The sequence below is a fragment of the Hyaena hyaena genome, unplaced genomic scaffold, assembly GCF_003009895.1.
Source record: "Hyaena hyaena isolate Hyena2069 unplaced genomic scaffold, ASM300989v1 scaffold_432, whole genome shotgun sequence".
Lineage (NCBI taxonomy): Eukaryota > Metazoa > Chordata > Mammalia > Carnivora > Hyaenidae > Hyaena > Hyaena hyaena.
In genome coordinates this window covers 968681-992262 of record NW_024081063.1, presented here as the reverse complement: position 1 = coordinate 992262, position 23582 = coordinate 968681, and the positions used below count along the sequence as shown (strand labels likewise).

The 23582-nt window shown below is 39.7% G+C and overlaps 1 protein-coding gene across 4 annotated transcripts in view; it reads left to right on the top strand.

The window, feature by feature from the left end:
• TXNRD1 (thioredoxin reductase 1) overlaps positions 1–23582 on the top strand; it is a 127230-nt gene that overhangs the window by 26834 nt on the left and 76814 nt on the right. For all 4 annotated transcript variants that reach the window (XM_039252874.1, XM_039252875.1, XM_039252872.1 and 1 more), the window contains exons 5-12: positions 888–1007; positions 5928–6070; positions 6439–6554; positions 7669–7894; positions 12374–12466; positions 13739–13815; positions 15105–15261; positions 21481–21588. In XM_039252874.1, coding sequence (XP_039108805.1) covers positions 888–1007; positions 5928–6070; positions 6439–6554; positions 7669–7894; positions 12374–12466; positions 13739–13815; positions 15105–15261; positions 21481–21588 — 1040 coding nt within the window. The remainder of the gene's footprint in view (positions 1–887; positions 1008–5927; positions 6071–6438; positions 6555–7668; positions 7895–12373; positions 12467–13738; positions 13816–15104; positions 15262–21480; positions 21589–23582) is intronic.

Sequence of the window (23582 nt, the reverse complement as noted above, 5' to 3'; positions counted from 1 at the left end):
AGAGAAAAAGAGAGAGCAAGTGGGGAAGGGATAGAGACAGAGAAAGAGACAATCCCAAGCAGGCTTCCCATTGTCAGCACAGAGCCCGATGCAGGCCTTGAACCTTGAGATCCTGACCTGAGTGGAAGTAAGATGCTTAACTTGTTGAGCCACCCAGGTGCCCCAGGCTCTATTCTCACGCTGGGCATAGCCCCTCTGGCTTGGGGAAGTTGCATTCCATAGTGGCAGTCTGGAGGCATTCTCCTCAGAAGGCTTCTGTGTCCTGAGCTGTGACGGCTACTGCCATCTTGCAGTCTCTGGCCGTTTTGTCTGCCTCCCTGCCTGCCTGTATTTCGTTCTAATGGAGACAGTCTAGCGCCATGCTGTTTAATCTTAGAGATGCTAAACCTTTTGTTTTATTTTGGTCATGAATCCTTTTGTGAGACTCCATGAAAGCTATAGACCACCATCTTAAGAAAAATGCTCACGTACACCAGAATCATATGTGATTCCAGACCCACCGCAGTCCACCTGTGGCCAGCTTAACCGTCCCCTTCCCACTTAGTTATGTTCAAAGATTTGGTGGCAAGTATAAGATTGCATGCAAAGTAAAATTTCAATTGCTGGCATCTTTATTAGCAGTCAGTTAATTTTGAACTTTTGAAGTGTTTGGAAATTGTGGAAATCTCATTTTTCCTTTTGTTTCAGGGTGATGTCACTGTGTTTGACACATAAGGCTCTCTGAGCTTAGAAATGCCATGAGGCTTAGGAATGAACTTGCATAAACAGTATTGGGCTACGTTAGGCAAATAAATGATGATCTTTCGTAGTGTGGTATGATGATTCTGGACCTTTTTCTGTCAGGAATCGTGAAGCAGGGTGTGAACTGATTCTCACTGTTGTTGCAGGTCTCGGAGGAACATGTGTGAACGTGGGCTGCATACCTAAAAAACTGATGCACCAGGCAGCTTTGTTAGGACAAGCCGTGCAAGACTCTCGAAACTATGGTTGGAAGATCGAGGAGACGGGTATGGCGGGAGAAGCTGCACGTGGTTTTGAGGGGTGTGAGCTGTGGTCTTAGATGCAACATCCAGTTTTATAAGGCTAGAGAATAACCTGGACGTTTTTATTGCTTACAGTTTTTATGTATAAAATTACCGCAATTACCTTGTGTCACATAGTTGCACCAAATGGATACTGCACTGGGAGTGTCTTTCTGTAATAAAAAACCAGAATTTTTTCAGATAAATTATTTTTTATTTTTCCTATATATTAAAGTAATCTCCTATGCCCAGCATGGAGCTTGAACTTATGACCCTGAGATCAAGAGTCGTTTGCTCTATCAACTGAGCCAGCCAGGTGCCCCTCAAGTAAATTCTTACAGTTATGTAGAGTTTCATAAGGGAGTGCAAATTTATTTGCTTTCCTTTGAATCTTTTTCGTTTTTCTCTCTCCAGAGAAATCCGTGTATGAGCTGATAGTTTTGGAGCGAAGAGACTCTTTATTTGTTGAGAAAGGGAGGGTTAGTCTTTGGATAAAACATGCAGAGTACACTGGCAACCCTAAAAAGTTGAGGAATTTGTTGCCTTGAGAAAGTAAGTTGTATTGCCTGGTAGAAGAATAAAATGAGGTTGGCACAGCTTCATAGTTAAATGACATAGGTCACCATGTCCTTGAAGAGGGAAACTCTAACCTTGTCTGATACTAGTTTTGAGATCTACAGGGTATGGGACATTTGCTAGGGTAAATTATTTTATAGCTTTTTCTGAGTTTTAATTAACAGTTCACTGAATATTTTAAATAAGGCATAAATGCATGCTTTGAATAATTTTGCTCCTACTCAAATTAATCACGCTTCCTTTGTTTGATGCATTTCCTTCCTGTTTAAAATCAACAGCACTTCTTTTTCAAGTCTAAAATCTTAGAAAATCAGTTACTTTAAAAGTTTTCTTATGTTGGGGCCATATCTCTTTCCCCAGATCCTTACGAGGCTATTCTCTGTTCATGACCTTGGGGCCTGAGGCTGGTACAGAGCAGCCATCACTCACGTTCTTGTCTCTTGCCAACAGAAAGGGTAGTTGAGCTGACTCTTGACCTATGGAATATGAACATGATCTAGCCCTAGCCCACCTCTATTCCCACCTCTACTCCCTCTCCCAAGTTATTATTTACTCTCATGTCTGAATGTCTCCACACTGTGCCATTAATGCACTTTTTCCCTTCCTCGAAGCCTACTTCTGTTTTTCTTTTTTAATTTATTTTTATTTTACTTTTTTTTTTTTCCCACAAACCCTTGTGTTGAGCGCTGACTTTCACTAGATCGCAGTGAGGGAGCTGCCCAGCTGCGTATCAAACCAGGACCCAGAAACAGGTCGTTTAGGAATGGTTTAGCACCAGGTTCCCCGTAAACGTGTGTTGCTTGACAGGCAAGGGGGCGGAAGCCTGCTTTTCATGTCCCTTCAGTTAATTTATTAGACTTTTAGTAGACATTTTAGAAATTCTGCTGATAATAGAGGTGAGTCTGTGCTGGGGAAATACTGATGAATAGTACAGATTCTGTAAGCATGCAGATTCTGTTCCTCACTGATGCGCTGATACTACAGACCAAGTGCCCTGGGAGCTCAGAGGTAGGATGGTTAATGTGATCGAAGTGGTGACAAGTAGTCTTTCCTTCACCCTAGCCTTCCTGACACATTAAACATAGGTTGTTGTCATAGGTAGATGTGGGCACAACTTGTGACTTTGCCATCTACTGCCTGTGGTGAGGATTAGATACAGTAGTGTGACCAAATAACTGTCACTCAGCAAACATTAGTTTCGGTCCTTTCCTCTGGACTTGCTGCTTTTAACTCCTCCATTCAGAGTTTCAGTAAATCAGGGTAGACTCTGGCAAGCGCTTGGTTCTTTGGTTAATGGTTTGTGGGAAAATATTTATAGATACTAAAGGAAGTTGTATATTTGAACCAAGTTAGTTTCCTCTTAAAGAGAACATTAATCTGAAATTAATCTGAATATTATAATCTGAAAAAGTCTAGAATTTGCTGGAACAAGTAAGGTCGTTCCAAGCAAATTTTGATTTACGCAGCTTTATAATTTGCATATACTGTCATCTACAGAGTGAATGCAGCCTGTCCCTTAAATCTAGGTAAAAACAGCGCCGGGGGGCTGTATAACTCAGACAATTATTATTCAGTCATATAGGGGTCTAGTACCCAAATTGGTATGTTGTACTAATTGATGTAAGCTTTAAACTGTCAACTCTTAAGGAAAGTGAAGTCACTGGAACAGAATTCTTAATTTTAAAATGTGGGAAGTGTATATAGTGGGTAGGTCTTTAGAGTCTTAAAAAGGTAAGAGTTAAGTACAGACTTCTGCTGAATGTGAATTTTTGTTAACAGGACCAAGCAAGTGTAATTCTAATAAATTCAGTAACCAGGTGAATGGTGAAATAGGACTTGGTGAATTGGCAGATGTTTCCAGCAAAAGAATATCTCTGTAGCTATCATGTAACAAGAAAGACTGGCTATGCTTATTTATGTTGAGTTTATCTCTAAGTTACATAATAAATGTGTAGCCACTGAGGTAAGAAAGAGCCACTAGTAGCATAGTCTCGATCTATACAAAAACCAGTAAATGCTCCCTGAATTTTATGGAGTTTTGAAACTTGGACCAGGAGTGCCGTGTGGCTCAGTTGGTTGGGCGTCCGGCTTCGACTCAGGTCATGATTTCACGGTTCGTGGGTTCGAGCCCTGCATTGGGTTCTGTGCTGACAGCTCAGAGCCTGGAGCCTGTTTCCGATTCTGTGTCTTTTTCTCTCTCTGCCCCTCCCCCACTCCTGCTCTATCTCTGTCTGTCTCAAAAATGAATAAAACCAAAAAAAAATTAAAAAAAAATTTGGACCAAATCAAAGTTTGTTTTGTCTCTCTTTAAGGAAATTATTTATTCAACTATGTTAGCAGTTTTACTTTTGTATTTCTTCCCCCTTTTCTAGGCTTTAACAATAGAAATACATACTCTTCTCTTTTTAGTGCCTTCTTCCTCTTGTATTTGTTAGCAGCAGTCTTGAAGTGTCCGGTATGAACGATGTCCTGTATTTAACTCCCTTTACTCTTTGTAAACGGAAACCTAGTGGTTTGTTTATTCTGTTATCTTAAGTTTTTCTCATGAAGCCTTGGGACCTCTGAAGCTAGCTGTGGCCTAGCAGAAAGCACCAGAGCTGGGCTTGGTGGGAGAGGCCTTCTGTGCCTGCCGGTCTACCACTGGGGCAGCAGGCAGTTACCTCCCTCCTTTGAAAATGGTCGTGGTGAGGAATACAGTGGATTTAAACCAACGTTACTTTATGTCATTAGATCTTAGAGCAAGAAAGAAACTTGGAGGTGTATTTTTCAGATGAGAAACCCCTAGAGGCTGCTGATCCCTGTTGCCACAGATGAAATGTGAAGGCTTATTTTAGAATTTTTGAATAGAAACCTATCTAATCTCATGTCCTTGACCCAAGAACAGTGCCCTGGTTGTCTGGGAAGGCTGTGTGACGCTGCAGATAGCCCCCGGCACGGTGGCATGGCGAAGGAGGGAAGGGACGGGGCCTGGCAGCGCAGCTGAATCTGCCTGTGACGGGGGAGTGACACATCCAGGGCTTGGCGCAATCTGCCCTTTTCCGAAGCTCTGAACTGAGAACGTACAGAGAAAGTCTTAGGTCTTTAAAACAAAAACAAAAGAACCTAGAGCTCAGTCATGTAAACTGTTTGCTTTATGTATTTTAGATTTCTCCATTTGAGTTTCCCTGTGCTCAAGAATGAAATCCGCTTTTAAAACATTAAGTATTTGAGAAGTTTTAGGATAGCATTGTCATTACAAAGAAAGCAAGATCATTGCAGAGTTACTATTCTATTCCATTCCTGGCACAAAAAACCAGTTTTTGTGCTATCATTCCCAGCTCCAGAGGCTGGCCATTGTGTCTCTTGACTTGGTTCACCACTTCCTATGTGGTGGGGCTCTTTAACCTTCAGACTCCTCGTTTCCATGACAGTCTTTCAGTATATGTTGGTTCTCTTTTCCTTCCTTCTGAACCACAGCTTTCCTAGAATCTGTCTTCATCTTACCACCAGAGTAAATTTTATATGCATCCTGTTTTTTTCCTCATCATTCATAAGGTATTTATGAATGAATGGTTGATTTTTATGCATTGAAATTCAATATTTTTGTGCCTGACTCAATTCATTTTATAAAAGAATTTAAAAATCTTCCTATTCTTTGGTGAGGTGTAGGGATTTGGGGGGCAGTGAGACAGACTCTTAAAATTCTCTGTCTATATCAAGGGTCAGCAAACTTATTTTATAAAGGGCCAGATAATATTTTAGGTTTCATGGGCTCTGTTGATCTGTCATGACTACTCAGCTCTGCCATTGTAGCATGAAAGAAGCCCTAGACAATATGTAAACAAATGATCATGGGTGTATTTCAGTAAATCGGTTTATAAAAAAGGTGATGGGCTGCATTTGGCTGTGGAGCCTTAATTTGCCTTTGTTTACCAGCCTCTGGTCTAGACACTGGTCTACATCAGGATCCCTTGGGGATTGTTACAGGTATAGAATCCTCCAGGCTTTATCACACCTCATTACCCCAGCAGTCAGCATTTACAAAGTAAAATTCCCATTCATTTCTAAAGAAATGAAAAGGATTATGTGTGGTTATTTTGGTTATTTTAGTTATTATGCATGGTTCTTTTAGGAATTTTCAAGAAGCCTGGCATTATCTAAGTGTATGGTAGTTTTCTAAAAAAGAAAATATTTGAGCTCAAAAAGAATGTTTATGTGTTGGAAATGAAGGACCCTGCTTTTTTAGATGAAAAGGTCTGCTCTTTGTATTCCATGCGAACAGTTGCTGAGAAGTGATCTTTGCCAGGCAGCTGAAAAGCTAAAAACATCTTGTCTTATTTTCTTGTGCAGTTAAACATGACTGGGATAAAATGACGGAAGCCGTACAGAATTACATCGGCTCCCTGAACTGGGGCTACCGGGTTGCTCTGCGGGAGAAAAAAGTCACCTATGAGAATGCATATGGAGAGTTTGTAGGTCCTCATACGATTAAGGTAATTGTGTGATAGGCTGAGTAGCTAATGTTTGTGTTTTAAACTTTTCGGGGGGATGAGGGAGGAATAGAGAAAGTGATTGTCTTGATAAAAGTAAAAGCCACTGTGACCCAGACTGTCCAGTTTGGTGATTTTGCAGGCACATCTTCTTATGGGCGTTTTCCATGTGGTTGTGGTAGTGTAATAACACCAGATTTGGGGCCCAGTCACCTGGATTTGAGTCGTGGCTCTGCTGCTTACTAGCATCATGTATTACCAAATTGTTGTGAGGATCAATTTGGATAATGTGGTGGGTGGCCTTTGTTAACTATAACTTCAATTCTAATGAATAATAGCTTATTAAAAGTTGACACTTGGTTTCTTTGTAGGCAACAAATAACAAAGGCAAAGAAAAAATTTATACAGCAGAGAAATTTCTCATTGCTACTGGCGAGAGGCCACGGTATTTGGGCATCCCTGGTGACAAAGAGTTCTGCATCAGCAGGTGAGCAGAGGCTGGAGGGAGAAAAAGATACACCCACCCCCTGTTGAGTTCTGCTTTTTCAGTTTTTTTTTTTCTTCAAACCCATGTAGGCCATTTCCTAGAACTTGTGAGTTTTTTTGTTTTTGTGTTTTTTCTTTGGCCGTATTTTTGCCCAAAGGGACAGAGGCTTGGGAAAAAGAGAAGGGAAAAAATTATTTTATGCAAGAGAACATTTAGAAAATTCAAAACTGTAAACACTGGTCTTTCTTACCCCCCACTTAACATTACTGCTAACATATAGATATGTGCTTATGTTGAAACTTGTATTTGAAGTTTATACATGTGTGATTATGTCTTATAAATGTGTTAACATCCAGTTATTGATAAATATGGCCTCTTGGGTGCTTTCTGCCTAGGAGTTTCTGCTCATGTTATAAACTGTTTCTTCTCGGGCTCTTTTTTGGGGAGGGAATGTGATTCTTTTTTCCTTTGTGCCTCATACAGGGGCAGCTCAGTGGTGACTGTTCACTGCCTTGAATGGGTTCCCTTCTCATAGTTAAAAAATAATTCATTTCCTAAAAATGCTTTTGTGATCTCTCTCTTCTTGTATATTCTTCACTTGACTAAAAGATTTGGTCAGGTTTTACTCTTTAGAGTTGGTTTTCATATTACAGAACAGTTATCTCTTGCTGATTGGTGTTCTAGATGGATCTTCCACCTTGGAGAGAGCTGAGTGAGGGGAGGATGACAGGTGGGGGGCTGGGTTTGTGAATACATGATGTTAAACACATTAGTGGAGCATTATTGCAAACAGTTCAAGATCATTTTATTTGACCGTGAGTCGGGATTAATGTCAGGAGTCAGGAGTCAGGAGGTTTGCTGTGTTCGGCTGTGGGCAGCTTGAGCTGCTCCCAGAGCAACTGAGTGGCCAGAAAGGGAGGGGGTCTAAGCCCTTGTAGACACTCTTCATAGATTATGTATGTAGCCAATTGAATGTTTTTAATTTTAAAAGTGTATTCTTGAGAAAGCAAAAATATTTACTTTGATTCAGTCATCACTCACATTGGAATATTCTCCACTTCTTTCTTCCCGGCCCTCACCTTTTTTTTTTTTTTTTTTTTTAATTTCTTTTCAGTGATGATCTTTTCTCCTTACCTTATTGTCCGGGTAAGACCCTGGTGGTTGGAGCATCCTATGTCGCCTTGGAATGTGCTGGCTTTCTTGCTGGCATTGGTTTAGATGTCACTGTTATGGTACGATCCATCCTTCTGAGAGGATTTGACCAGGATATGGCCAACAAAATTGGTGAACATATGGAGGAACATGGTGTCAAGTTTATAAAACAGTTTGTACCAATAAAAGTAAGTGGAGTTGCTGGTAGTTTTGTTGGTTTCATACTCCTGTTTAGAAGGCAGGAGAGAGAGGGGGTTGGGGTGGGTGGAGGGAGCATTCCTTCTACCATACGAACCATCAGGAGTGCTGCACTTCCTCAGCAGTGATCCTGGTACATGAACTTGTACCTGCTGCCACCTAAATATCTGCACATTAGTAATTTCTTCATTATCATCTCAACTTTCTTACTTCTGGTTCTCTTTTGTTTCATGTCTCCCTTCACGCATCCCTTTGCTTTATAATCTTTGGTCTGTTAACCTTTGTTTCTTCGTACACACCAGTGATTTAAATAAGAGTTCAAGACTTGGCTCATTTTTAAATTTTTTTTCCATGAGATATTTGTCCTTGGTGTACTGTGTAGTCAACAGATACACTGTATTATTCTGTCTTCTCCAAAAACGATTATCTAATTTTGTTACATGGGCTCCCTTTTTTTTTTTTTTTTGCTTATTCAGTCTTCTTTTGAAAAGGTTGAAAAATATGCCGAGTTACCCTGGGAGTTAACGTCATCACAAATATTTTGATATAAAAGTGACAAAATCACTCCTCATATCTCTAATAGATAAGTTTCCTTTAGTGCAGGTAATGGTGAGACTGTTTTAAAGTTCAGGAATTTTGGCTGTCATTTGCTCAGTGGGTTAACTTAGGCCTTTTGTGTGACCATGTTAAGAGTTGCTTAATGTTGATAGAGTTTGAGCATTGGGACCAGAATGACCTGCTTTGAATACTATCATACCATTTTCTTGCTGTATGACTTTGGGGAAATCACTTAATCTTTCTGAGCTTCAGTTTCTTCCATAAAGTTAGGGTGGTAATAGCGCCTGTCTCAGAGTTCTCGTGAAGACTGCAGTCGCTGACATGGAGAAAGTTATTAGGACAGTACCTGGCACAGAGTGAGTCTAGTGTTGTTGTGAGGGTGAAGTGGCACACGTCCTGCAAGTTACCAGCACTTGACTCCTGGAGTTGTCTTTTAGGGAGTAGAGGTACATGGGGTACATTTGCCCTCGGGCTGTGCTTAGAAAACAACAACTGTACCTGCAAGCTGTGCTGATGGAAAAGTAACATTTTCTTCTCTTAACATCTGTTTGTAATTCCAGCATGCAGTGCAGCCTTCAGCGTTATAGTAGTTCTGGGAGTAGTTCCTGTACAGCAGTACAGGGAGTGGACGCTTCCATGCATTACTCACTGCTCATCGTGAGAAGTGTGCTCTCTTTTTGTTTTTGTTTTGTTTTGTTTTTTGAGAGAGAGAGAGTATGTGTGCAAGCAGGGGAGAGGGGCAGAGAAAGAGAATCTTAAGCAGGCTCCACACTCAGTGTGGAACCCAGCTCGGGGCTTGATCCCATGACCCTGGCATCATGACCTGAGCTGAAATCAAGAGTTGGATTATTAACCTACTGAGCCCCTTGGGTACCCTGGGAAGTGTGATCTTAATCCCTATCACCTGTTTCACCACGCCCCCCCCCCCCCCCCCCCCCCCCCCAGCCCCATCCACCTCTCCATCTGTTTGTTTTCTCTAGTTAAGAGTCTGTTTCTTGGTTCGTCCATCTTTTTTCTTTTGTTCGTTTCTTGAATTCTGTATATGAGTTAAGTCACATGGTATTGGTCTTTCTCTGACTGGCTTATTTCGCTTAGCATCCCTGTTGTTGCAAATAGCAAGATTTCATTCTTTTTTTATGGCTGAGTAATAATCCATTTTTTATATAAACCACATCTTTATCAATTCATCTACCGATAGACACTTAGGTTGCTTCCATAATTTGGCTATTGTAAATAATGCTGCAATAAACATAGGGGTGCATATATCCTTTTGAATTAGTGATTTTGTATTCTTTAGGTAAATGCCTGGTAGTGCAATTACCGGATTGTATGGTAGTTCTGTTTTTTTCTTTAGTTTTTTTTTTTTTTAAGAGAGTGTGAGAGAGAGCAAACTGGAGAGGGGCATAGAGAGGGAGGAATCTTAAGCAGGCTCCATGCTCAGCACAGAGCCCAAGGGGAGGCTTGGTCCCACGACCCTGTGACCATGACCTGAGCTGAAATCAAAGAGTTGAATGCTTAGCTGACTGAGCCACCCAGGCGTTTGAGTAGTTCTATTTTTTATTTTTTAAGGATCCACCGTATTGTCTTCCAGAATGGCTGCACCAGTTTCTATTCCTGCCAACAGTGCATGAGGGTTCCTGATTCCCTGCGTCCTTGCCAACGCATGGTGTTTCTTGTATTTTTTTATTTTAGCCATTCTGACAGGTGTGAGATGTTATCTGATTGTGGTTTTGATTTGCATTTCCCTGATGATGAGTAATGTTGACCATGTGTCTTTCTATGTGTCTGTTGACCATCTAGATGTCTTCTTTGGAGAAATGTCTGTTCATGTCTTCTGTCCATTTTTTAATTGGATTTTTTTTTCTTGGTATTGAGTTGTATACAGTCTTTTTTTTTTTCTTCAAATAAATTCATTATATATTTTGGATACTAACCTTGTATTAGATAGGTCATTTGCAAATATCTTCCCCCAATCTGTAGGTTATCTTTTAGTTTTGTTGATTGTTTTCTTCGCTGTCTGTGCAAAACCTTTTTATTTTGATAAAGTCTCAATAGTTTATTTTTATTTTTGCTTCCCTTGCCTTACAAGACATATCTAGAAAAATATTGTTATGGCCAGTGCCAAAGAAATTACTGCCTATATTGTCTTCTAGGATTTTTATGGTTTCAGGTCTCACATTTATATCCTTATTCCATCTTGAGTTTATTTTTGTGTTTGGTATAAGAAAGTGGTTCAGTTTCATTTTCTTTGCACGTAGCTGTCCAGTTTTCCCAGCATCATTTGTTGAAGAGACTTTTTCCCATCACATATTCTTGCCTCCTTTGTTGAAGATTAATTGGCCATTCCTTTATAATGTCTTAACATTTGGAGAGTTGTGAGCCCTTTTGAGAATCTTGTAGACTATCCCCTAGTGAAATAAACCTGTGTCTGTGCACATTAACATTTTACTTGGGTACCCAGAGTGTCTCTGATCCCCATGGGTCGTGGTGAACACGTGCTGTGTTATACAGTGACCCGGTAGAAGCGCCCTTCTGCAGGGAGGAGGGACGGAGCGCATTGTGTGATGTGCACGGAGATTGTGGGGAATAAAATTGTTGTAAATGCAGAAATTGTTTTAGACATAGAAAAAGCCTTACTGGAACACAAAAGTGAGTGAGGCTGGAAAGAATTAGAGGTGAGATGAGGCCCTTGTCATTTTTAGGTAAATCTGAACTGATGCAGGTAATCTGACTAATGCAGCTCTTCTCCAAAGATTAGATTACAGCTTAAACTGGAAAGACATTTTCAGTATGTTCTGATGGGCTTAACTATGTAAGAAGGCAGGAATTTGAGAAGGAAATCTTTACTACTTATTTTTTTTTTTTAATGTTTATTTTTGAGACAGAACGTGAGTTGGAGTAGGGACAGAGAGAGGAGACACAATCTGAAACAGGCCTCAGACTCTGAGCTGTCAGCACAGAGCCCAATGCGGGCTTGAACCCACAAACCATGAGATCATGACCTGAGCCGAAGTCGGACGCCTAACTGACTGAGCCACCTGGGTGCCCCTCTTTACTACTTAATAATGGTGAAACTAAAATGACCCTTGACCGTTTTCCCATACAGAATGGTTGCATTTAAAAGGTAGAATAGAAATTACAGGTGACCTTAGGAGTTTCTCCCAGTAAATATTTTACAGAAACCCATGATTTGCTGTCGTGGAGAGACCAAGGTTAACTACAGACTTGCAGAAGCCTCCAGGTGATGAGGGTTTTCACTTGTTGTAGTATAGTCTGAAGGTTATGGTTGATATCCACAAGGAGTAGGCTAGTATGCTTGGTCTCACCTGGCAAAGTGCGTGTTCCAGGTCTTGCTCGTTCCTCCCTACAGCCCTTAACAACCACCCCTCGTCCCTAGAAACGTACCTCCGTGCTCACTGTGCTTTTTAGGGCTTTCCAGCTGTTTACTGGTATCATGTTTGATCTACTCCAGTGTCTGTTCTTGGTTGACAAAGCTAAACATCTGTAGCCAGAAGAGAATCTCTGAACTTGAGCAGTAGGGGCTCTCCAGGGGATTAAGGGCTCCGGGTGAGTTACAAGATAGGAGCCTGGGAAGAGCAGCAAGTCATTAGTTGGATTTTAGGGATTGTAGTGTGCTTTCTCTGGCTTTTTCTCTCCTACTTTATTTTTTCTCTTTGAATTTTATTCTCTTTGGGAACTATTGGAAAGAAAGCCCCTCTAGCAAACATTAAGTAGCAAGAAAAAGGAGGATAAAATAGAAAACTCTCTTACTGTCCTAATGATGTTAAGGTGAGGGGGTGGGACATAAAGGACCTCTCATGCCAGATTTTGTATTTTAACTTTGGGTTAACCTGATAGAAGGGAGTTGATACATGTCTCTATTGTGGAGTAAAACTTTATTACTTTTATAGGTTGAACAAATTGAAGCAGGGACACCAGGCCGACTCAGGGTGGTAGCTCAGTCCACCAGTAGTGGTGAAACCATCGAAGGAGAGTATAATACGGTAAGGCATGGACCCAGGTTAGCCCGTTATTAGAAAGCAAATAATGTGCCTATGGATATTTGGATATTTGCGGGGTACGTGCAATGGCTATTTGCTATTTTCAAAACCTGATTATATTTCCGTTCTAGGACATCTGTATTGCTTGTGATATTATAATTTGTTTTGGTATAAGGATGGCTTCAAATTTTCTTCAGTGTAACTTAAAAATGTCATTTGTCAAATAGGTATAAAAAGACATCCTTTTTAAAATGAAGTAGAACTTCTCTGACCTTCAAAATTTTGTCTTCATAGCTCACTACTTAAAACAACTTAAGGAGTGCCTGGGTGACTCAGTTGGTTGAACTTCCGACTTTGGCTCAGGTCATGATCTCATGGTCTGTGGGTCTGAGCCCCGTGTCAGGCTCTGTGCTGACAGCTCAGAGCCTGGAGCCTGCTTCGGATTCTGTGTTTCCTCCTCTCTCTGCCCCTCCCCTGCTAATACTCTCTCTCTGTCAAAAAGCAATATTTTTTTTTAAATTTTAAAAAACCTTAATTCAGTCATAGGCTATGTTGTCTTTGTCTCTAAACTTGGTTAGATTTAAAAAAAAAATTTATTTTTATGTTTATTTTTGAGAGAGACAGAGCATGGGTGGGGGAGAGGGGCGGGCAGAGAGAAAGGGAGACACAGAATCCGAAGCAGGCTCCAGGCTCCGAGCTGTCAACACAGACCCAGACGCAGGGCTCAAACTCACAAAACATGAGATCATGACCTGAGGTGAAGTCAGATGCCCAACCAACTAAGCCACCCAGGCACCCTATAAACTTGGCTAGATTTATGAAGGAATTGCTAACTCTCTTTTTCTTAATCAGTGGTTGAGGACTTATGCTATATTCTGTTCAAGAGGTTTTTTTTGTTTTGTTTTGTTTTTTCTAATTTGTTTAAACTCTTGTATTATTTTTTTTAAACTTTTTATTTTGAGAGAGAGAGTTTGTGGGGGGGCAGAGAGAGAGAGAGAGAGAGAGAGAATCCCAAGCAGGCTCCGCACTGTCCCCTGAAAGTGCAGAGCCCACTTCAGGGCTCACATCCACAAACTGTGAGATCATGACCTGAGCTGAAACCAAGAGTCAGACATTTAACTGACTGAGCCACCCAGGTGCCACATAAACTCTTACATTATTTTCTTAATGAAGACCTTCTTTAGAGGTCTGGAAAATGAAATCAGATTGGCTTAATGATTAAGTAACTTATGTGAAGTCTTTTATATCATACTCACTGATCTATTAATTTTTCAGGTATTGCTGGCAATAGGAAGAGATGCTTGCACAAGAAAACTTGGCTTAGAAACTGTGGGGGTAACGATAAATGAAAAGTAAGAAAAAATTTTATTATGTCTTATTGAATACTATTTCAGTTGTTAATAATACTGAGTAATAATGGAGTTTCAGATTTTTAGAGTTAGTTTGTATCATAGTTGGAGATCTCCCTTTTTAAGACTACAGATCTCTTCTTTCAGTGGTATTTTCTGTTTTATATTGTTTTTTCCTTTTCAAAATCTGAATGGAAGATAGAGCAGCTTGCAGCTTGTTTCTTTCATGTACAGTGTATAGCAAAGGATTCTAGCCCCACAGTTAATTGCAGGTGTGTGCTTTGAGCTTTACTAAATACGCAGGTTGGAGCCATGTTTAGAGCTACCAAGTTTTAGGATGATAAGTGGTCACTGCATTTCTAGGGACAGCTACAAGTATGAAGGACTTGTTTTCAAGGGTTAAAGTTAAAACCCTTTGGCCTGTCGCAGTACAGGGGGTAACGAGACTCCGTGGTATCCGCTTATTTGCCGCCCCGGATGTTCCCAACATCACCTTTCTCACAGCCCAGTAGGAATAAGTGCTGTGACTGGGAACCGCCATGGAAACTAAAAACACAGTTTTTTGTTTTGTTTTGTTTTTTTGTCTCTTCTAGGAATAACATATATTCTGGAGCAGAGACTTCCTAATCTTAGTGTGAGGATTTTTGTCTTATTTATTTTTTTATTAGGGTGGACAGACACAGTTGTTGGGGAGGTCACCAGTAAGATTTAGCAGACCAGGTGTTCCACCAGCATAATAAACTCACTCGCCGGTTTCCAGTGGGTCCAAAGCTGAGCTTTTGTGTAATGTTAACAGCTGACACTTATTCTGCACTTACTGTGAGCCATGGCCTGTTGTGCTAAATATTTCGTACCTGTTTTCATTTAATTCTCACAGCCCCTTAGGGTAGATGGTGGGATCCCTTTTCTTCTTACAGTATTCTCATTATTATTGACCCCATTAATAGGTGGGAAAGTAAAGCTCAGAGATATTAAATAGCCCTCCCAACATCACAGAGGTGACAACTAACAGACCTGGCATTACAGTTTAGAATCCACATACTCTTAACCACTCTGTTCTAGTTTTCTCCCAGGGTTTCTTACCGTTTTCTTATTCCAGAATTGTCTCTAAGCTTTTAAAATATTTATTTATTTTTATTTTAGTTTATGTACGTATGTATTTTTTAAGTAATACATTAGAATGTTGCCCTTAGCTAGAGTCACAATTTTGGCTCTTTGGGAGAAAGGGGAATTTTTTTGTTCTACTTAACCTAATAGTCGTAATTGATGATTTTAACTGAATGAATTTTCAGGAATGGAAAAATACCTGTCACAGATGAAGAGCAGACCAACGTGCCTTATATCTATGCCATCGGCGATATACTGGAGGGAAAGCTCGAGCTCACCCCAGTAGCAATCCAGGCAGGGAGACTGCTGGCTCAGAGGCTCTATGCTGGCTCCAATGTCAAGGTGAGTCTGTGGCTGACACCTGTTGATACTGTTTTTAATGATACCAGTTCTCTGTTGAGGGGAAGGTCTTGAATAATTTAGTTCTCTTGCTGATAGCATCCTACATGTGCTTTTATTAACTGTTTTCCAAACAAGACATTGGTAACACTGCTGTATCTTTGTGACTTTATTATGAAAATTGTCATTCTTGGAATCACACTAGGGAAAAATAAGCTTGATTAATCTTCAGCACTGTTACGTTCCATATACTTGTAAATAGCTGTGTTTACATTAACTTCATTATTACCAATTTAAGTATAATTTTTTAAATCTTTTTATGACCTACCTAGGCTATATAAGGATTTGGGGATCTAGGTGGTAATCATGTGCAGAGCTGCTTAAACCAATATTCAGGCTTTATTACCCTGTTCTTCTGCTCTTAGAATGCTTAATGTGTTAATGTTTTAAACTGATTTTTTAAAAGTCATTGTAGGAAATGTAGTCATTGTAGGAAACTCTTAGGTATGTTTCATGGGACTAGGTGTCAAGAAAAGAATAAATATACTCTATTTTTTAAGCTGATTTTTTTAGAGCAGTTACAGGTTCACAGCAAAATTGAGATGAAGAGATCCAAGATTTCCCATGTTATTTATTCCCTGCCTTCATACGTGCGTGGCCTTCCGCTTTATCAACATTCCCTCCCTAATTAATTTTTTGAAAGGATTCCAGGAGCATAGATTGTAAAGAGCTTAGTCACTACCCATTTTCCTTGCACATTATCATCATGGGTTGATTTACATTGGTTCCAGAAACAGAAACCTCAGAGAATACAGCTTGTCAAATTTGTGACAGGCATTTTGAATGCACCTGGGTTAGTTTGCATAATTGCATAATAAGACTTTATATTTTGAAATTAACAGGATTGAGACTAAAAAGAGTTTTGAATCTCAGATTGCCTGATCATCCAGGGCATGTAGCAGCTGGTTCATATTGCTGTTTGGGCACATTTAACTGTTTCAAGTGAGTCCTCTTGGGTTCATTGTTGCAGTTATTGGCTAGGATACCGAGAAAATATCTAGATCTATCTCTAGATCTGTATATCTAGTATCTAGAAATATAGCTTGAGGTGCCTGTGATTAGCTCTTGATCTTGTGTCTTTGTGTTTCCCTGAAGTGGAGATATTTTTATATACCGACAGTAACCAAAGGGAGCACTTAACAAAAATCTGCTCCTAAATAAATCTGAAGTTAATCAGCACAAAACTCTTCAAAACCTTTCCTGAATGATTGCACCTACTTTGGACATACCTGGCCTTCCATATGTGGGCGTGGTGCTGTGTTCTGTCCTCTGCTAGGTAGAGCAGATGTTTTCTTAAAGGGCTGTAAGATTTTATCAACATCAGAATTTAATGTAAGTTGAAATTAAAGGACTCTTTTTGTTTGTTTGTTTGTTTGTTTGTTTTCTCTTATTTTTAGTCTAATAGACAGATGCTTGACCGAATAGGAAGATCAGCAGGTGCTGCTCAGGTCTTAGTTTGAAATCTTCCTGGTCTGTTCTTCAGTGTAGTAAATAAAGTCGAAACGCCAGTAGATCTCTAGGTTAAATGTATTTGGGGAAATCACACATTATTTTTTAAGCAACTGCATAATCCCTTTGATTTTGCCCAGCATGTTAGTGAAAACGTCAGCATATATCGGAGGTGAGGGAACCCATGCCTGCCTGCCTGCGTTCCGAAGGAGCAGTTCTCTGTTGAAAAGTTTAGCTTGACATAAACACCTGGCTGAGTTAAATCCATTATGGGATTTTGAGATCCCAGATTGAATTGTGGCTGTTCATGCCTTCCTCCAAAATTGCTATCCTCTATTCCTCATTGCTTCGCAAGAATGTTCAGAGGAAAGGAGACCGAGTGTGACGTTTGAGTGCTTGTGGCATGCCTGGTACTGTGCTAAGTGCTTTGTGTGTGCTATCTCATTCAGCCTCAGGGCAGCTGTGGAGGTTGATGACACAGTCCAGGGAAATTAGGTAACTGTGCAAAGTCACAAGGCTGGTAGGCAGCCAAGGCGTGGATGAAGTCTCCAGTACTGGTCTCTTACTCATGATGATTTATTGCCTAAGAAAGAAGACCTGGGAAGTCTAGATTATGGAAGAATAGGGGATGGAATAGTAATGATGTTTCCAGACTCCTTTGTTAAAGTTTATTTATTTATTTTGAGAGAGAGAGAGATAGCATGAGTGGGGAAGGGGCAGAGAGAGAAGAAAAGGAGAATCCCAAGTAGGCCCTGTGCTGCCAGCACTGAGCCCGACGTGGGACGAACCCATGAAGCCAGGAGACTGTGACCTGAGCCGAAACCAAGAGTCAGATGCTCAACCGACTGGGCCACCCAGACACCCCAATCTCCAGACTTTTAAAGAATCCAGCAATTTGCAAACACCTTTGTAATGTATAATTTTCCTAAATAAAATGAAGTGGAACATACATTGGGAAAATTTAAATGAACCTTTTTAACACTTAATGATTAACATCATTTCCAAAACTTGAAGATATTTGCCACTAAACAAACTAAATATTCCATTTTTTAGGGAACATAAATGAAGGAATGAAAAAAAGTTTTTATCAGTTCAAAAGCTGATGGATAACAGACGCTAAAGCTGAGTCCGCCTGTGGATGAGAGACATTCCACTAAGCCCTTTTTTCAAACAAAGCCCGATGATCAGATACACATGCAAGCTTTCAGCACGGTGTGATGGGCACTTCAGCAAAGTGAACAGTTGCTGTTTCTTGGATCTTTTCAGAATTGCTCTCAAACACTTGAAATTTACAAAGAGTAAACATTAGCATCTTTATTGTTAAGGTGTTACTTTATTAGTTCCGTTTTATAGTAAATATAAAATATTTTAGGGGCACCTGGCTGGCTCATCTGGTGGAGCATGCAACTCTTGAACTCAGAGTCATGATTTCAAGCCCTGCATTGGGTGTGGAGCCTACTTAAAAAAGAAAAAAATATATAAAATACTTTCTGTGAAAACTCTGGCAGCCACAATACACGTATCTTCAACCTCAAAAGTTCATTAAGTTGATTGTTGTGAAAACTGCCAAGTGTGCTTTCCAAATAAAAGTGTTGGAAGTGAGGATTACATTCTCCAGGCTAGGCCACAACAGTCCGTAGAAGTGGATTGGAAACTGCATTTTGGAGCACGGGAGGAACTGGTCTTTTTATGTGGATGCAGATTTCCATCTGAAACACCTTTTCCTGCCTGAAGAATGTGCAGTTACCCTGTGTGTGTCTGCTTCTGGCAAATTCTTTTTCTCCTCTTTGTTGTTTGTTTTCCTAAGTTTATTTTACCTCCATTTGAGGGGAAGATATTTTTTGCTGAATATTGAGTTCTTGACTTACTGTGTTTCTTTAAATATCTTAACAATTTGCCTACTATCTCTGGTTGCATAGATTCTAAACAGAAGTATGCCATCATTTTTATCTTTATTCTTCATAAGATTTTTTTTATTAGTGATTATTAGCAATTACTGCTAAACTATTGCATTCCTTGGTATGCTTTTCCTTATATTTATTCTGCTTATGATCTGTCAAGATTCTTGGATTTATCTGTTTTACCCTTGTCATCAACTTTGGGAAATTTCCAGCCATTCAGTTATTTTTTCTGTCTTCCCCCTTTCTTTATTTCCCCTCAGCCTCCAGTTAATGAATGTTGACTCAGTATTATCCCATGGGCCTCTGAGGCTCCTTTCATGTTCTTTCCCCCCGACCCCTTTCTGTGCTTTATTTTCCTAGAGAGCCTGATCAAGTTCAAGTTTGCTGATCTTTTCCACATCTTAAGCTATTAATTCCGTATTATGTAATTTTCACTTCAACTGGATTTTTCCATCTCTGCTAGTTTTATGTATTTAAAATGTTTTCCTTTTCTCAGCAGGTTCATGTTTTCTCTGTTTTCTGGATTATTTATAGCTTATTTAATGTCCTCTGTTAATTCCATCATCTCTTTTTCAGTGTCTTTTCCTGTTCATTGATTTTTCTTGGTATTGGCTCACTTATTCTTACTCCTTTGCACGTCTTGTTAACTTGGAAGGATTTGGACATTGTACGTTGTACATTTTACATTGTTGGGTGCCAGGTTTTATTGGATTCCTTTATATGGTGGTCGATTTTGCTTTGGCAGCCTGTTAAGTTACATGGCATTAGTTTCATCCTTTCGTAACTTGCTTTTAAAATTTAGGGTCTGCCAATAACCACCTTTTATCTAGAGCTGATTTACTTCTACCACTAAACTGATGCCTTTTGGAGGACTCTCCCCCATTCCTCTTACTTTATGAATTCTTTCTACTCTGGCTTGAGGAAACGGAGCTATTTCCAGTCCCGTAGACTCTGGGCGCCTACTGCTTTCTACTTTCCAGCGGTTCTTTACTCACCCTTGAATCCCTCCTGCGACACATTTACAGAACCGTTCTCTGCCCAAGTCTCTGTGGGTGTCAAGAGTTCTCTTTGCGCAGTGCCGCGCTTGGGGGCTCTGCCCTGCGGCTTTGCTCTGGGCTGCTTCCTCTTGCACCCAGTCCTCAGGAAGTGCTCTGGGCAGTAAATAAGGAAATCATGGGGCTCGCCTCTTTTGTTTCCCTTCTGTCCGGATCACAGTCCTGCACTGCCTGTCGTCCTGTGTCTGGAAGTGTTGCCTGCTGCTTGGTTGTCTAGTTGTTGACAGCAGGAACAAAATTGGTCCCTGGCGCACCATTATGGCTGTATGTGGATGTCCACGTTTACTTTTTTTTTTTTTTTTTAAAGTTTATTTCTTTTTGAGAAGGCGGCAGGGGTGGGAGGGTACAGAAGATCTAAAGTAGGCTCCTTGCTGACGGCAGAGAGCCCAGTGCAGGGTTCGAACTCACCTACTTGAACTGTGAGACTTAGACCTGAGCCGAAATCAGACGCTCAACTGACTGAGCCACCCAGGTGCCCCTGCCTCTACTTTTGATTCAGAATTCCAAGTGTTTATGATCTTTTTAGAGAAAAAGGATTATATTTATTATTTCTACAGGGAGACACATTTTATTTATTTATTTAAAAAAAATTTTTTTAAGTTTATTTCTGAGAGAGAGACCGCATGAGCAGGGGAGAGTCAGAGAGAGAGGGAGACACAGAATCTGAAACAGGCCCCAGGCTCTGAGCAAGCTGTCAGCACAGAGCCCAAATCCACGAACCGTGAGATCATGACCTGAGCTGAAGTCGGACGCTTAACTGACTGAGCTACCCAGGCGCCCCAAAGGAGACATATTTTAAAGGTTTTACACTAGTGTTTTAAAGAATGGGACTTGAGAATTGAATTCCTGATATTTTAAATGCAGAATGTTACTTATTAGGCTCACCTCTGTGTACAGATGTGACTGGTAGCTCTTTACCCAATAGCATTTACAAACATATTTGGCACTTACATAACACCTTTTCCACAGTTTACATCTGTATACTAAAGGCTCTGAGAAATCAGTAGTGGAGAAACCTGCTTATTTGCTTAATCCAGCGTGTCACAGACTTGTTTGACTTCAGAACCCTTTAGTCGTCTGCATGATCAACATCATAAAATATGCTTTGGAAATAGTGTCATTAACTTTTTTTGTTTCCAAAGTCTTCATTACGCTTCCATGGCTGCAGGGTGGCACACTGAGAGTCTACACCGCAGAACCACTTCCCCATGTGCATGTGGGCCCTGCCCATCCCAGGAGACTGCGCCACTCAGTGCTGCCGCAGTGCTCTGTTAATGCATGTGGCTTTTTCTGGACAGTAAATTACTACTATAGAATGCTAGGAGAGGGGTTCTTGGCACAAAGGTAGAGAGAGTGTTTTTACAGCTCTTAATAGGCATTACCTAATTGGCTTTCCAGAAGAAGTCTATTAATTCCTGTCACCAATATGAGACTATTAGCGTTGGGTACACATGTATTGTTTTTGGCTGGGAGAAGCAGGGTGTCCTTACCGTTAACATCAGTTGGTAGATGGATGGAGAAGGCACGTGAATCTCTTCATGACTGGTCTTGCCACACCTCACTCCTTTCCTGAAATGATCACATGAGTTCGTGTTTCTCAGCATATAGTAGGTTTGATGTCTGGTTTTGTGACTTCCCATACTTCTGGTAGAAATTTATTAGCCTGTTTTCCCCTCCTAATTTTGAACTTTGTGCCATACCCCCTTTTTTGAGTTGTAATTTCTCCTGTTGTAACTCTTTTCTTCATTTTGAAACAGTGTGACTATGAAAATGTTCCAACGACTGTGTTTACTCCTTTGGAGTATGGCGCTTGTGGCCTTTCTGAGGAGAAAGCTGTGGAGAAGTTCGGGGAAGAAAACACTGAGGTCAGTCACAAAGGGTGAAAAATAGCACAAAGACTTTTTGTAGACCCTATAATCCAGATTCTTGTACTGTCAACATTTTGCCCATGTGTTTTATACTTTTTATATTCTTTCTTTATCTGTGTATCTGTGTGTATTATTTTTTCCTGCACATTTTGAAAGTAAGTTGAATGCCTTTTTACTCCTAAACTCTTCAGTGTGTGTTTCTTGTGAACAGGGTATTTTCTTAAGTAACCACTGTATAGTTAACTCGTTTTTAGGAAGTTGAAGATCCACCTTTCATTTTTTAATTCTGTCAGTTGACCCAGTAATACTTTATTTTTGAGAGAGAGTAGAGGAAGGGTCATAGAGAGAGAGGGAGAGAAAGAATCCCAAGCAGGCTTCACACTGTCAGTTCAGGGGTTGATGCATGAACCCATGAACTGTGAGATCATGACCTGAGCCAAGATCAAAAGTTGGACGCTTAACCAACTGAGCCACCGAGGTGCCCCTCCTTCTATCTTTTAAAACCACTTTACTAGGTTTTTTTTTTTATTATTAAAACAATATTGTTGGAAAAATGAAAAATACAGGAAAACACAAAGAAGAAAACTAAAAATTAACTACATTTTTACCACTCTAATAGTAATAGTTGGATATTTTTGTACCGTTACCCTCTAGTAACTTTGCCACAGTCAAGGAACACGCACAAGAAATGCGCTATCCATATGTACACAGTGCTGCCCAAAGGGATTGCTGCTTTAAAGCATTCAGGAGAAAAATTTCCAGTTAAAACCTTCTAAAAGACCAGATTTGTGAATCAGGGTAAATTTTATGATATGAAAGTCTGTTTATCTCTTAAATCTTATTATATGCTTCAGTAGTAATATCTTGGCCTAATTAGTATCATATTAGTAACATCTGATTGTAAAAATAGTATATTATTATAGGAAGATTGAAAAATTAGGAAAATATAAAAAAATTAATTTTAATTCAAGAAGAGTGTTCCTATTAATATTTTGGCATTTTTTTTTCTAGTCCCTCAAAGTATTTATGTGTTTATATAGTGTGTGTATATATATATGCTATATATATATATATATATATATATATATATACGTGCATGTATAACTGTAGGTACATATGTCTTGATTTTTTTTTTTTTTTTAAGTGTGATTAAGTTATATGCATTTAATGTTAGGTCATGAGCATTTCTCTCTGAAAACAGCATTTTAAGAAATGACGTCTGCATTTTTGGATGCTATAAAATAATTTAAGCTATACTTTTATTAGATTGTTTATAGTTTTTCACTGTTATAAGTAGAATGATGAACATCTTCGTAATTCATTGTCTATTTCTCTTAATTATTTTCTGAGGATAGATTCCTATTGAAAGATACTTAAAGTTGAAGGTTCTTAATGTATATTTCATATTTCTTGATAGGCTTTGGCTTTATTGGAATTTGCATTTTTCGTTATAAAAGTAATACATTTGAGTCAACATTTTGAAAATGGAAATAGGAAATGGTTACCCATAGACCAGTGTCTGTAACATAGCAGTTGCTAGCAATTTGGGGTAATTTCTTTAATTATCTTTTTCCCTGCATAATTGTTGTGATCCTATGACACTGTATATTCAGTTTTGTAACCCATACTTACAACAAAATTCACATTGTATTGGAACTTTGAAGGACACTATAATGACTACATAATCAGTACATTTTTAAAAGGTAGTCAGCCATATATGTTTTGAATTGAGGGTAGCAGCTGGAGGGGAAAAAAATCCCTGTAGTCACCCAGACTTAAGGTTATGAAACATAAAAATATCTGCGTCCCTCCACCTTCTCGTCTTCCCTCCCTCTCTCCTTCATTGCTTTGATGAATAATGCCAAAGGAGGAAATGTTTTTGGAAGCATTAAGCGAGGAGCTAGATAATTGCTCTAATTATTCCTGGCACCTTACTTGGTTTTTTCCCAAAGCTGTCATTTCTATACAACATAGTGTTGAGGTTTTTTTTC